Raw genomic sequence first — 15,372 nt, forward strand, 5'->3', positions numbered from 1 at the left:
GATGTTGCTTAGCTGGGAGAAATCCTTTCTGAAAGGATCCAAACATTCCCCAGTGAAGTTTACAGTGCAGATGTTGCAGCTGTGATTTTGGGCATGAGAACCAGAAAGTGAAGCCGATGAGAAACAATCTCTTGTGTTTCACAGGAGCTGCATCAACACAGAGCCAGGGAGGGCTTTGAAAAGTTTTGGCCTTAGTTTGAAGTTCAAAACCTACATTCGTGGGCAGTTCCTGCTGCAGTCAGTAGCTGTTGCATGCATTTGGATAGCTGGACTGTTTCTGAACTGACTTTGCCCCCTTTAAATCCCTTCAGCCAAGTCTGTACTTCAACTGTGGTAATGCCAATTAAAAGTCAGCAGTGCTGTGTGTGCTGGAGGCAGGGTGGATCACCTACATACTGGGATAAACGAGCAAGGAGAGCTCTCTTAGCTGAAGCTATCACTATTTTTTCATGTAGGCAGCTGTTTCAGATTATTAACATTAAAAATGAGCTACATATGAATATTTTCAAGTTATCTATCAATTATAGTTTAAATGAAAAAGGATTGTGCAGCTTTGACAATTTTAAAAACATTTTTACCGCAACAGTGCTAACTATTTAAAATGATTGTAGTTTTCTTAAGGACTTAACACACATAGGAAATTAAGGGCAGAGAGTAGATATGGGGTTAAAAATAATATGATTCCTTTTTCTCTAGCCCTGTCATAGTGGAAATCCCGCATTTTGGATCAATGCGAGGAAAAGAAAGAGAACTAATCGTACTTCGAAGTGAAAATGGTGAAACGTGGAAGGAGCACCAGTATGACAGCAAACATGAAGATTTATCTGAAATACTCAATGGCATGGATGAAGGTAAACATTTTCTCAAAGCTTTAGCAAGCCTTATCTTTGTGCAGGCTTGCTAACATGAGCAGATTAAAGCAACCTGAAGTAAAACAATGCAAAGGATATCTGACTTTGGGGAATACAGTGTGTGTTCCACGTTAAACGAATGGAAAAAGTGTAAAGACAACTTGTTCACCAGTGACCTGGTGACATCCTGAAATGAGTGGTAAGTTTTGGTCTGGAGTCCTACCAAGTTCAAGGAAAGTTGCACAGTTGCTTTACAGCATGAAGTTGAGTATAACATCCCAGCTGGAGGTAAGCGTGTTTCTGCTGCTCAGGCAGGGCCATGTGAAGGTCATTCCAAACCAAGGGTGAACTGTAAATATCAGTTACATTAGACTTTTCTGCAAATGCAGATCTTGGGCCATAGACCAAGAGGTCAGAGGGTGTAGGGAGGCTACTAGGAAAGCTAAGGCCTCCTTAGAATTAAATCTAGCGAGACGGGTGGTTACATCCCACAAATACACAACTTGCCTTTCTGATGCCCATCTGGGAAGTCTGGCTCCCTTGTTTTGCTTGGACCCTGCTATTTGTGTGAGAGTCCCTTAAGATGAGAGGACTCAGCTGTACACAGTTCATCAGAGGATTCTGTGACAGATGGTCCCTGTGGACGCATCGCAGGCAAAGCCAGGCTGGGACCACAGTGAGCCCTTGGCACCACTGCTTTCCTTTCCTAGCAAGTATTTTTCAGTACTTGTGCTGATAAACAATTGCTTGAGCTCTTTGCACCTGAGTGTGAATGAAATAGCCTGCTGTTTAGACTTTGGTTTTCTATTAAGGCTTAGCCACAGGATTTTCTCTGGATAACCTACAGAAAGTCACAGTGTGGTGGGGTAGCAGCTGCAGGAAAGTTATTTCATTATCAACAGAAGCATTTGAAGCAAATGATCAGGCTGTGGATGGCAGCTATGAGAGGTATCTGTGAGCAGGGTCTGCCTTTGATCCTGGCCTCTCCTTCTTTGAAGAGGGTAGCCTCAGCAAATGCATGCCTTGAGAACATGCAAGAAGAGTAGTGCTTTTGTCAGGGGCTCCCTGGACATCTGAGATTTAGCATTTTTACTGATTTCCTGATCATCTGGGAATGGAAACAGCAGAACGGGCTTGTGTAATATTTTCACTTTGGAGTATTTGAACTGCACATGAGCTTGTAAAAATACAGAGCAACAGCAAAGATCTGCTTGTTGCATGTGATGATCTATTGTAGGTATTTATTTCAAAGAAATATAATAAATTAAGAAGTAGGGCAGAAACACTGCAAATGTTGGGTCAATGAGTTTGGAAAAATACAATAAACCTAATCACAGAAGGCTACCTAAAGGCAGTGGAACAGGCAAAAGAGTGAGCATGGCCCAGGACAGTATTGCCTGGGGAAGAATGGCTTCAGGACCGAAGTCAGTAGTTGCAGCCTTTCTGAGAGAAAGGGGTGCCTTACCACCACCCCCTCCTTCTCTGAACTCTGCCATGAGATAGGAAGTACTAATTTGGCATTTGGGTGAAGTATTGGTGCCTTGTCAGTGGTGAGGTACTCCAGACTGATCAGCAGCTTGCTTGTTTGCTTTGCGTGCGTTCCAAACTGAGCTTAGTTCAATTTTGGGATAGGAAATCTGGGCACAAAAAAACTCTTATGAAGTGCTCCAACTTGCATCACTTATAGAAGAGCTCCCTAGAGGTGCCATATGGATAAATTCACATTTTACAGAGAAGAAGGCTCAATAAATAAAAACACTTTGAGAGACATCAGCATGAAGCACTCAGTACGCAGAGCCTAAAATAGTAAACTTCACAATTCGGAAATAAATTCACATTTTACAGAGAAGAGGGCTCAATAAATACAAACACTTCGAGAGACATCAGCATGAAGCACTCAGTACTTAGAGCCTAAAATAGTAAACTTCACAATTCGGAGCCACAGTTCAACTTTTGGATCTACTGGAGGTTTCAGGTGGCTCTTCCCTTCTGGGGAACTGCTGTTTGAGGTTAGCAAGTATATGTACAGCCAGTGAATCACAGAAAGGATGGTGGACACTGGACTGCTCCCTTAGAGTGAAAAAATTTGGCACCTGGAAAGCCAAACCACAGAAATGCCATTTACCAATCCAGGCAATAATTTATGAGAGGGAAAGGAGAAAAAATACTGCAGACACACCCAGAGCATTGTGTTGATTATTTGTTCAGTTCATTTTAGCTTAATCCTTCTCTAGTTAGGAAAACAAAACAAAATTAAAAACCAACCCTGCATTAAAATAGTGCAAGTGTCTTGACAAAATTCTGCTCAGTTAAATGACATCTTTTCTGTGTAAAAGGTCTTACAAGAAATAACATAAAACTACAAATTTGTAGAATTAAAAGCGAGTTCTCTTTTGGTTTTCATTTGAATTTTTACTGGTTCGTTACAAAATACCGCAGTTAGTCTTGGCTCTGGAGCAATATCTTGCAACTCAGAAGCTATAGCTTTGAGAAAAGTTTTATTCCAGGTACGAATTCTGGAGGCAGAACCAATCTTTAATTGAAATAAAAAGCAGCCACATAGTCATATCCAGAAGTTTAGTGTATCTTTGCAAAAAAAATTCATCCACATAGTCATCTCTAAATGCCATAACATGCTGCAGGAGTGCCCATTTTTCTATTAAAAGCAGCTGGTCCATTTTGTGTTAGTGAATCACAGCAGGCCTAGTTCTTTCCTATCTGTGCAGTGAAGGAGGGCAATCAGACTTTTATTCCCAGCTCCTTAATAAGCCGCATTTTTTAAAATACAGTCTGCTCTGTTTTGTTTTTCCCGTTTTGCTGTCCTGCTCAGCCAGCGGGGATGAGAGTGAGGACATCTTTGCTCCTCGGCCTCCGTGGGGACTGCTGCAAACCTGCCTGTTCTTTACTGGCAGCAGCACCATCTGGTGGAAAAACTCATCTGAGACCCAAAATAATCCAGAACAGGAGGCAACACTTCAGGGCACTAAATGCAGGATTAAATAATAGCAGGACTTTGCTATTATTATCATGAAAGAGCAATGAACCGTGATGTAAAGAGTCAGATTTTCATTGGTGTCATCAGGTTTTTGCTTACATCTGTTGTAGTTAGGCAAATATAGGGCTGAGGGAATACAGTGAACTTGGCATTTTTAGGAAGAGGAGGAGTTTGGTTCCAGACACAAGGGTAGCAATTCACAGCTCTCGGCCATATTACATTTATTTAAGCTTCAATCAAGTAAAATACTTCTATATGTATGTGTATATATGTATTTTAAGAAGAAGCTCTCTGTCTTGTTAACTGATAAATAGGTTAGGTTTTCAGCCAGGCTCCTTTTAAATATAACTTGTGTTTGCTTTTTACATTCCTGCACCTTTTACAGGTACCTGTAGACAAATTGTGGGCATAAATGCACACACTGAGGTGACTAATATTTTTACAGGGATTTGCAATCTAATGAGTGAGCCAAGAAATAAAAATATTTGTGCTTACATTATGCTTGCAGCTGCACAGTGTAGTTTCAGGTGGGAAGCAGTAGTTTTGACACCGATACTTCTTTGAATCTACAGAACAAACCTGAGTGTGACTTTGTTTATGCTTGAAGTTTAAAATACCACCGTAAATCATTCTGCAGTGATTTTGCCACAATTCCAAGAGAAGTTTTTAAACATATTGCTGTTAAACTTAGTGTTGTGTATGGAAACGTAAGAGATAGTGTAAAAATATACAAAAAAGCACATGAAATACTTATTTGAGAGTGAGACCTCCTCGTGGCACTGGGGGCATCTAGTTACCTATGTGAAATACTGAAGCTGAGAGATTGGGTCTAGTTACCAGCATTTTTAAGACAAGTCTCACTGTCCTCAGCTTCTTGCCCCTTTCCATGTGCTCTTTCTGCCTCTGTCCATCTCCTGTACTTTTCTCCATGTGAACACTGCCCCCTGGGTGCCCCACTTTTAGTGCAACAGTATCTTAATGAGCACATGTCTGTATGGGGAAAACTGGCATCCTGTGCTTAACCCACCTTTCAGTCTCTGTGCAGTGACAAGGCCAGCTCTGTTCTAGCCAGTGCTGCAGGAGGGCTGCAAAACTCAGAGTGCTATTCAGTCTGCAGAGTACAGGTGAAGTTTGCTTTATCAGTGATAGCTAAACTCCTTTTAAGGCCCTGGTAAGGGAAATCAGATGCCAGATCACAGAAAGACACCTTGAAAGTCATGAAACAGCCAGGTGTGCTGTGACTTCTATTCCATTTCCAGTCAGAAGACTTTGCTTTGCATTACTTTATCTGAAAGCAAAAAAGAAAGAAATTAGACATGGGACAAATTTGATCCACAACTGCCTCTCACCTGACAAAACCAGTGTGATTGCTGTCCTTGACCTGAGCCACCCTATGTGAGGTCCCTCTCTGACCTTGGAGGACATGGCAGGATTTCTCTTCTCTTGTCCAGAAACCTTAACATGACACTCATGTGACAGCATGGACTAGAGGGTGGGGAGGAGTGATCTTCCTTTCCTCCTCCCTTTTCTGCTCTCCATCTCACCTCTCTCCATCACTCCCACCAGCCACCTTAGGATAAGTGTGTCACACACTTGAGTGGCAGGGGAAGACGTACATGTACATTCACAATACCTTTCTCTTGACTCTCTAAAACTTATTGGCTGTAGGTGTTCTTTGGGCTGTTAACACAAATCTGGAAGACAGTGGCACTGGGAGACTCTTCTCAATTCTGCCATTAACCTTTCTGCTTTACCTCTCTCTACTTTGCCATCTGTATCTGTAAGATGATGTGTATAGCATGCTTCTCTGTGGTTAAAAAAAACAACACACAAAACCCAACCACCCAAACAAAAAAATCCTTGGAGTTTTTTAATTGAAACACATGACATAGGAATGAAGTGTCAGCAACTGAGGAAAATAGTAATGATGTTAGCTCTTTCTGTAAAGTGCATGAAGTGTGTTCAGGAAACGTGACGTCTCACTGGACTCGTTTTCCCTGTTTCATTAATTCTGTCATGTTAACGCTGCATTTCAGTCAGAGAGGTGGTTTGATTGCTCACCATTTTTTTTCTGTTAAATGACAACTTCATGTAGAAGACTATATATGTATTAACCAAACAATTCCTCTCCATGCCTGACTGTTGTTCTACCACTCTGATCTTCACATCATCTTCCTACAAGCTCAAAGGAATTTGAAATGTTCTTATATAAACCACTAATGTTTTACTTCAGGAGAATTTTAGTTATCCTTTATCTCTGTGAGCATTTTATAGTGGGCTTAGTCTCTAGCAACAAACAGGAGGATGCATAGGATTTACGGGTCAAGATCATACCTGCCTGGGAGTTTAAGAATCCAGTCTGACTCCTGCATAAACCATCGCTTCCAGAGGCTGCAGGCAGAATACCTAATTCACTAGAGGTCTTCAGATATCAGTCTCTAAGTCAAAGTAAATGGAAGCTGACATTATGATAAGAAATTATCCTCTTCTGGTAGCTACATATGATCCACAGCAACACTGTGCAATTAGTCCAAATTACCTGCTGAAAGTTTTAAAATAGAAAACTGGCATTTCACCAAATTTATATTCTAATTCTTTCAGAGCTGTAATTGAGCTTACGTGCTCAGAGAAGGAAAATGGCTCAGTCACATAAAGTAAAGAATTTTACAAGTGTCTTTTGTCTTGGTACCGTTTCTGGTCCTCCTGCTTTTTCATGCTGCATCTGATAGAAATGTCATATTTCTTCATTCAGAATGAGGTGTCCATTTTAAGGAGGAAAATAAGAATGGAAACTTGTGGAGTACTGGAATGAAACCCATTTAGAGTAGCTAAATAGGCTGAGTGCAAGAAATTACAGGAGAAATGCATGACAGTTGTGTAATTATCTCCACTTGTGAATAGTGTTTATATCACAGGGATTTCACTAGTGCATATATATACACACATACAATATAGTTGTGGTATTAGTTATATTTGTGACATATCACAGAGTTTTCCTCAGCACATATATGTCTATGTCATCTACTTAATTAATTAGTTAAAACTCCATGCACCTTTCTGAGCCCTGGTGACCCTACAAGCTGGGAATGTGGCTGAAAGCACTAATTGTTGATGACTTGTTTATGTTCCAGTTGTCTCTGAGAATGCCTCAAGTTTACCTAGGATCTGAGGAGCACAACGCAGTTGTTTTGGGACAGATACCTGAATGGCTGACAGCCTGATGTGGGAAGGGATCCTTGCTATGGTTTCATTGGTAGTGCTGGCAGACAGAGCTCTGTCACGTCCACAGTTTACCACAGAGCTCAGTGTCTGGTCATAAAGGTGTTCACAGAAAGATCAACACATTTGTGTACTTCCAGTTATAGACGAGAGAGGAAAGAAGCTTGCCCATCTCCTCCAGACCGCCATGGACTCCCATACTGCATGACAAACCTGCCATCCTACGGCAGGCGATGCCATCCTACGGCAGCTGCTGCTGAGGAGACTCACAGCCTAGTGCTTAGGTGTGCTGGCAGATCCGTGCGTCTGGTGCTGTCAGCCCTCATTGTCAAGATCAATGCAAAAGTTCACAGAGCAAACCAAAGCTTAATAATTAATAGCACTGATTTTCTCTCTCTCTCTTGTAAATAATAATTAAAAAAAAAACACTTCTCAAGCATTTTAATGCATATTCAAAACCTCACACTCACTCACATATGTGTCTGGTATGAACCTGGGCAGGTAATGCCTGAATATTGTAACTCTCTTCTCCCACCAGAGCTGGACAGCGTTGAGGAGCTAGAGAAGAAGCGTATCTGCAGGATCGTCACAAAGGATTTCCCTCAGTACTTTGCGGTGGTTTCGCGAATCAAGCAGGAGAGTAACCAAATTGGCCCGGAGGGTGGGGTGCTGAGCAGCACAACGGTGCCGCGCGTCCAGGCATCCTTCCCCGAGGGTGCTCTAACTAAAAGAATCCGCGTGGGACTCCAGGTAAAGATGCCCTTGTGTTCATATCCACAGCATCTACAAGTGCATCGTTGATATTAATGCATGAGGCAAGGAGTCTGCTGCTCCTTAGTAATGGGTTGCAAGGTGGGTAGTATTCACATCTGAAATCTGAATTGACATGTGTCCACCCGGGCTCTCTGCCTCCCAGTGTCCCTCTGGTGCAGGTGAGGCACAGTCCTCCTCCCTGTGGCAAAAGCCCAGCACCCCTTTAATCATCACCTTGCATATTGCTTAGCATCTGAAGAACGAAGGGAAAAGCAATGGCCTGAAGCCACCACAGCCTCAGTGATGTTGTCTGCCATGTTCTTGTTGGCCATGGCTGCCAGCATCTATGAGCTGCACAGACGCTGTGCAGTCCCTGTAGTCTCCTGCAGCAAAGTAGCAGCTTGTGATTGGTGTTACTGGGCTGCCCTTTGTCATAGGAATGTGTTTGGTAAGGATTTCATGAAGCTGTTTACCAGCTGTTTGCTGGGTCAGAGGCCTCGGTATACATCTGTTGTAGCTTAGGATGTTCATCATTGGTGTTTCTAGCAATGGGTGGAATCTGGGAAGAGCAAATAGCTTAAACTCTCCATAAGCAAACTGCACAGAAAGTGGAGAAATATTCTGTAGGAGGTATCTTTTTCTTTGAATTCTGTTAATTATCACTTAAGATTACTTAATAACCTGACAAGTCTGATGTGTTCTTGAAATTGGAATGCTGATGCATATTCCAGCGCTTGGAATTCACACTGGGACGTTTCTGTTAACGATGTTTCACAGATGAAGATGATTACTCTTGAGAAAATGGAATCTCTGCTATTATGGTTATACATCTGCCTTTCCAGAGTGCTCTAGTGTGAAGGAAGCAGTCTTCGTATGCAGTGTTGCATCTGCTGAGATTGCAACGTAGCTGCATATTTTACGCATATCGGTACATTGTGCAGTTCAAATAATGCAGCAAGTCACAGGTCAGCCTGATAGGAACAGACTTGAAAGTATATTAAAAAAAGGCAAACAAATGCAAAACCCTGTTTCCCATGAGACGTCTGTCACTTATGTAACAAAACCTACAAAAATTCTATAGCATTTCTTCCATAAGTGGCGACTTTTCCTTTATTCCTATATAAAGTTACCTTTCAGAGCGTAAAATGGAGACAGAAAGTCTGAAATTTGCTTATAGCTCTTTTACACCTTAAGGTATTCTCTATGAATTTGACCGCAACATTTATTTCCTACTAATCAATAGTGCAACCACATAGGAAGCACTGAGTACAGAGGTAAGTCAGAGTACGCATTATTCCTCAGGAGCATGGATTTGTGTTTAGCGAAGATTTGAGAACTGTTCAACATCTCCAAGACAGTGTCTAGTCCTCACTTCTCAAGCCTCTGCTAGGAAAATAGACCTCTCTTTGCATTTTGAAATGGCATTTGATATCATCCTTCAATGTACATTAAAAACAAACCCAAACATGCTCTGAAAAACCCTCTGCAAATATTGCAGGCAATCTTCTGAGATTCATAGTTTTGTTCTACAAGTTAGCTTAGGAAATCATAAGTGGGTTGTTGAGAAAAATGTTAAGCATGAATTATATTAATGATTGCCCTTGAAAGCTACAGGAGAAGGCTGCCTCAGAAAAAAGAAAAAGAAATAAAATTCTAGAGAAAGTAAAAGGAAAATTGAATTCTCTTTGGAAAACAGTTCTGCATGTCTATAACCAATTTGTAGCTCTAGTTTAAATACTTTCCCTGTGTTGACAGGCTCAACCAGTTCCAGAGGAGATTGTCAAAAAAATCCTTGGAAACAAAGCAACTTTCAGTCCCATTGTCACTGTGGAGCCAAGAAGAAGAAAATTTCATAAGCCAATAACCATGACAATTCCTGTGCCGCCTCCATCGGGAGAGGGTGTAACCAATGGGTACAAAGGAGACACGACGCCCAGCCTTCGACTCTTATGTAGCATTACAGGTTAGAGAAAATCATGCTCTTTGCAAAAGTTTCCGTGACAGCAGTGCCTCTGCGCTCACTCTCATCACTGTGCAACTCTTCCTTTCCAGTAAGGGAACATTGGTGTTCTTGGTCCAGTAGAGTTTAGATCAGTTCTCCTGAGCAAAGCCAGCCGAGGTGATTTGAAACGCTCCCACTGAATCCCTGGGCTTTGAATCTGGTCTCATGCCATTGTGAAAGAACTCCACCAACAGATATTAAATGCTATTTTTTTATTTAGCTAGTATGAAAAATTTCAGCCTTGACTATTATGGTTATTAGTAAAAGCAGTTTGCAGAAATACTGTCTTGGCTGATATCAAGTGGGTGTTTGCTGTTGATTTGTAGGTTTGTGCTTCGCATACGTCACTGTCATTTTCTGGTGTGTAACATACAATGTAATATATAACGTGTCGCACAGCTGTTGGAGAACATTATTGTCTAGGTTCTCATTTTATGTGTGAAGCAAAATAACTTAAGATAGAGATATTCTTATGTAGTCTATGTATGCTTGGTGTTTGAAAGAAAATCTCCGTGGTTTTATATTTACATAGGAGGTACTTCACCTGCGCAGTGGGAGGATATCACAGGCACCACTCCGCTGACATTTGCAAATGACTGTGTCTCCTTCACAACCAATGTTTCAGCCAGGTATGGTAACAGAGCTTGCCAAATGTGCCTAGGGAGTAGTTTCCCTTGATTAAGTGTATAGTCGTGGGCTTGGTTTTTGGCTTTCTGTAAGTCTTTTGCAAGACTGATGAAGCGGTACTGGACCAGATGCTTCTTTGTCACTATATATCAGCATCCCACGTATCCGGGTTTGCACATGAAGCTTTACCCTGGCCTTTTGTGCTGCAGTGATGTCTCCTGGCAATCACGCTGTTTCTCTAAAGGCTACAGTGCCACACAGGGGTTTGTTTTTCTGCAAACAGCAATGGAAAGTTTAAGATGCTCCTTAGAAAAAAAATAATAATTGGGGAGATTCATAAAACATATTTGTTTAAAAAGTTAAAGACATTCAGTTTCCGGCTGTGGGCTTTTAAAAAAATTACATACAATGGTTTTCACAAAAATATCATTTCCCAAAAAATTGTGATTTGAAATGAATTTTGATGGACTTAGTGGACTTACATGCTGATTGAAAACATTCAACAGGATCTGTAGAAATCATGCATCCTAGTGGATAAAATTCATGGTATGCCAGGTAAAGAGTTTATCATTCAGTACATAAATTTGCATCTATAAAAAGTTTTATAAAGAGAGAGAACTCCTGAAAGAACCAAATAGATCAGGGCTGAAATATTGTGGAAAAGACTCTATATAAACTACAAATTAAAATATTTGTCACTTATATCAAAATTGTCATCAAACTCTTAATCGTAAGTTAAGAAGATAACAGTATAACATCTGTCTTTCTGGGTGACTTCACTGTGGGCATATTTGGTTTCAATCTGTATGGGAGATGTGATTTTGCTGTACATGTGTGTTGCCAAGAAGGATTTTTTAGCAAATCAAATGTACAATTAAGCATCAGCACATTACAATGCACGTGGTAGGTGGTCACAAGAAATACAGTTTCCCTGCTTTGGCTTCAAATAAGGCTTAAACCAGGCAATTTTATGATACACCACTGTGAGAAGGGTCAAATAAGTATACAAACATTTAGCTGCCAGGTAAGTCCCATTTTTGGATAGTTAAAGCTTCACTGAAAGTAGAAGGAAAATGACAGCTTTTGGAAGTGTGCAAGGGCCATATGCATGCAAAATGGCAAGGGATCACGGGGCATGGTTGGTCTTTAAGGCTTAAGCAATATTGAAATGTAATGAAACGTTAATTTAATGGTTTGCTTTTTCCCACTCAGATTTTGGCTCGCAGACTGCCATCAAGTACTAGAGACTGTTGGGCTGGCAACACAGCTTTATAGAGAATTAATATGCGTTCCTTATATGGCAAAGTTTGTCATATTTGCCAAAATGAATGATCCTGTGGAATCCAATTTGCGTTGCTTCTGCATGACTGATGACAAAGTGGACAAAACTTTGGAGCAACAAGAGAACTTTGAAGAAGTTGCAAGAAGCAAAGACATTGAGGTATGTTTCTTACTCACAGATGGCTTCTTCCCTGTAGATGGACAATGTGTTTTCCAAGTGGCAAGAGGTCCTGCAAAGGCCACTCTAAGCCCAGTTAAATAAAAGTTCACAGCAAGGCTGTGTCAAGAAATTTTTTGAAAGGAGGACAAAAAAGGGCAAGGCAGTGGGAGTGTGAGGATCTATCTCCACATGGATGCCCCAGGCCAGTGTGCCGTGGGTTTTGCATGTGTTGCTGTTGAGTAGCCCTGGCTGGGGTTTGCAGGCGGCTGACCTGAAATTCCTTCTGACTGGCCCTGCAGACACAGAGCCATGAGCGGGGCTGGTTTGTGGTGAATACGTAGTCACCAACGCACTGTTTCTTGAAGGAAACCTATGCATTCTTACTCATGTTGCTCACAGTTTCCCAAATTGCCTGCACTCTTACTACCTTGCCATAATGCACAGCAATTTTCTAATTTGTTGTTGAATTTAATCTGAGTGGGGATTTGTGCTAAACTAAGGAACTATGATGGGGGAAAATAATGATAAATTTATGTGTATGGATCTGCTATGAAAAGAGGTTTTATTGACTTTTATTTATTGTTTTGATAGGTTCTGGAAGGAAAACCTATTTATGTTGATTGCTATGGAAATCTGGCCCCTTTGACTAAAGGAGGACAGCAGCTTGTTTTTAATTTTTATGCTTTCAAAGAAAATAGACTGCCATTCTCTATCAAGGTAAAAGCAAAATCAGCCAAATTATTCTGCTGATATTTTTTTTTCCCCAGTGATAACACCTTTTCAGCCTGATAGGACTAACTTGGCCAAGGATTTAAATGTCATTGTTTCATATGTGAATAACATGGAGAGGGTGCTTTGTGTGAAGTCACAAAAGAGCTGATGACAGAGCTGGAACTAGAATACCTGTTATATGGATTCACAGCCTTTTATTAAAACCATATCTCAAATTAGACCTCCAGAATACTACCATTAGATCACTATTTCCTAGGGACTAAGCAAAGGAGATGCATTCAAAAAAAACTGAACAGCCTCCAAGAAAGTGTGCACAAACTGTTAATTACCAAATGAATGCTCACTTTCCATAGTCCCATCATTACTGCCATGCAAAAGAAGTTTTTAAGCGTTTTGGTAAGCACAAATGCAAAGCATGGCAGAAAAAATAATAAAGGTGAGCAGAAAATGTCTCTCAGTAATATCCTAATACAAACCTTTGGTTGGACTCGCTCAACATCTTCTCTTGCATGGATTTACCATCAGAGAGCTTGAGGCTGATTTAACTCTTTCATGGTAACACCTTTTCTTTTTCAGCAGACTGAGCTCCAGCTCAGTAACGTTGGTCTTTACCCATTAGATAGTTTCTTGTGGAAAGAAACTCTGAGAAACTGTCCCGAAACCTCCTCTAGGTAGCTGAATTACTATATATTACTACACTGTACTAAATCTTCTGTTCTAGGTAAGAGACACCAGCCAGGAACCTTGTGGTCGATTATCATTTTTGAAAGAACCAAAGACTACAAAAGGACTGCCACAAACAGCTGTTTGTAACTTGAATATCACTCTGCCAGCACACAAAAAGGTATTTGTTAGGAAGAGTGAACATTTTCCTTAGGGTTGGTTTGGTTTTATTTCTGCTCCTTTAGTTTTTGTCTTTTTGTTTTCCTGCTAGTGATAAAGAAACCCTGTGAAATGCCAGTAATGAGAATGCTTTGGTATATGATAAAGGCCTTTTGAATTTATGTTTTATTGGTTTCCTGTATATAGAACGCTTTAGAAGTCTCTTGTTACCGTGGTGTCAAGTTCCTATAATTTTTATGATTCTGTTTACAGCTCATGCTTCAGCCTGCAAGTCATAGGTTTATGCTTTCAGTAGTGTCACGTGTTGATTTGCATTGGATGTAAGATTTTATGTTCTTTTGTGTTGACATTTTGGATTTGCTTTGCCTTATAAATCAGCTTGCATTTTGTGCTCCCAATTTGGTCCTTTTCATATCCTGATATTCTTTTCCCTGCTGTCCATTATAATATTCCTTGTCTCTGCAATGCATCTTGGGACCAAAAGGAAACAGAGTCAGATCAAGATGATGAGGTAATATAAACACTGTCTTCTGTTTTTATTTCCTTCAGATTTAGTGAAGAAAAGTAACATGTTATAGAAAAAACAACTATTTTTAACTATGCAATTGAAATGATACCTACAGAATAACCAGACCCTTAACAGCTGATAGTCTCTTGCAAAACTGTAGAAGTGCACAAATGTGGAAAAAGAAGATTATGTATTATGAAATTAAACCAAGCATTGAATAATAGCAGTCCAAAATTGAATTTGTTTGGGTTTTTTTTCCTGAAAAACAAAAAGAAGGAAAAAAAAAAGAATATAAATATAAAATTCAGACCAAGTCCATTTTTGGCAAAATCAGGAAGAGTTTAGTGGATGTGATTTCACCTCTTGGAGTAATTCTGTCAGTGCTTTGGTAACTTGCACTTCTAAGAAGGAAGGAAGTATTGCTGGGGCCACAATAGCGGTCTATAATATTTTAATCCGGAAAATAAACTGGATTCTTCTGAAACAGCAAAATTTCTAAATTTTGTGTTCAAATCTATCTTCAAATAAACCTCAGATATTTGCAGCTTAAAAATCCACTGTTTGCTGGAAACTGCAACATCAGATTGTCAGGAAATTGAGTGGGTTTTACTCATAAGAAGTAGTAACAAATGAGATCACCATATAAAAGAAACTATGTAGATGTATCCTTTTTACCTAGTAGCAAAGTTCTCTTCCTGATGGCAAGTAAATAGCAGTAGCCACCTGCTGATTAAAATAATAAAAACCCACCGAAAACAAAACACTCCTTACGTGTTAAAAAATAATAATAGCAACCACATCTCTTTGCCTCCACAGGATTTGTTCCCAGTGAGCTATTATATAGCTTATAACAATAGTTTTCTTTCTAAACAAATGATATTTTTAGCCACATAATCAAGCGAGCTTATCTCTGAAGGATGTTTAATTTAAGACATCACACTAGCAGCTATGCCACTGAATGCAGCAACTTATGATGCAATTTATTAGTTAACAGTAGTAGTCTGCTTTCTAATCTGCATCTTTACATTTTGTGCCTATTAAAAAAATCCCCTCCCATGCCTTTTTTGTCCTTAATGTATTCACTTTAAAGCCAGTGTACATTGTGGTGTATGTGTTTTCAGGACAAATTAGTTTGGGGAGAAAGTTTTGATTGGTCTAAGTTGTACTCTTATGAATGTTTTATGTCTGTATCTGTAGTCCTTTGTGTTGATCTCCTGTTTCTAGCCAAAGGTGGTTTATTTTACAGAGAATGAATAATATCATACCATTTCTAGTAGTGTGAAGCAGTTTATTAAGTGATAATGGGATAATATAGTATTGAAATATATTAGAGCAGTATCATGAGCTGCATCTGCTATCTAAGCTCTTTCATCTTACAAGCAGAGGCGCTGTGAGCAGGAA

General features: G+C 40.1%; 1 protein-coding gene across 1 annotated transcript in view; it reads left to right on the forward strand.

The window, feature by feature from the left end:
- ANK3 (ankyrin 3, node of Ranvier (ankyrin G)) overlaps positions 1 to 15,372 on the forward strand; it is a gene marked incomplete at its 5' end in the record, with an annotated part of 150,173 nt that overhangs the window by 95,698 nt on the left and 39,103 nt on the right. The window contains 8 exons of the mRNA XM_010190949.1: positions 697 to 851; positions 7,604 to 7,815; positions 9,574 to 9,781; positions 10,353 to 10,449; positions 11,660 to 11,888; positions 12,480 to 12,605; positions 13,342 to 13,464; positions 13,948 to 13,974. Of these exons, the coding sequence (XP_010189251.1) occupies positions 697 to 851; positions 7,604 to 7,815; positions 9,574 to 9,781; positions 10,353 to 10,449; positions 11,660 to 11,888; positions 12,480 to 12,605; positions 13,342 to 13,464; positions 13,948 to 13,974 (1,177 nt within the window). The remainder of the gene's footprint in view (positions 1 to 696; positions 852 to 7,603; positions 7,816 to 9,573; positions 9,782 to 10,352; positions 10,450 to 11,659; positions 11,889 to 12,479; positions 12,606 to 13,341; positions 13,465 to 13,947; positions 13,975 to 15,372) is intronic.

Source organism: Mesitornis unicolor, unplaced genomic scaffold (genome assembly GCF_000695765.1).
Source record: "Mesitornis unicolor isolate BGI_N332 unplaced genomic scaffold, ASM69576v1 scaffold2318, whole genome shotgun sequence".
Classification (NCBI taxonomy): Eukaryota; Metazoa; Chordata; class Aves; order Mesitornithiformes; family Mesitornithidae; genus Mesitornis; species Mesitornis unicolor.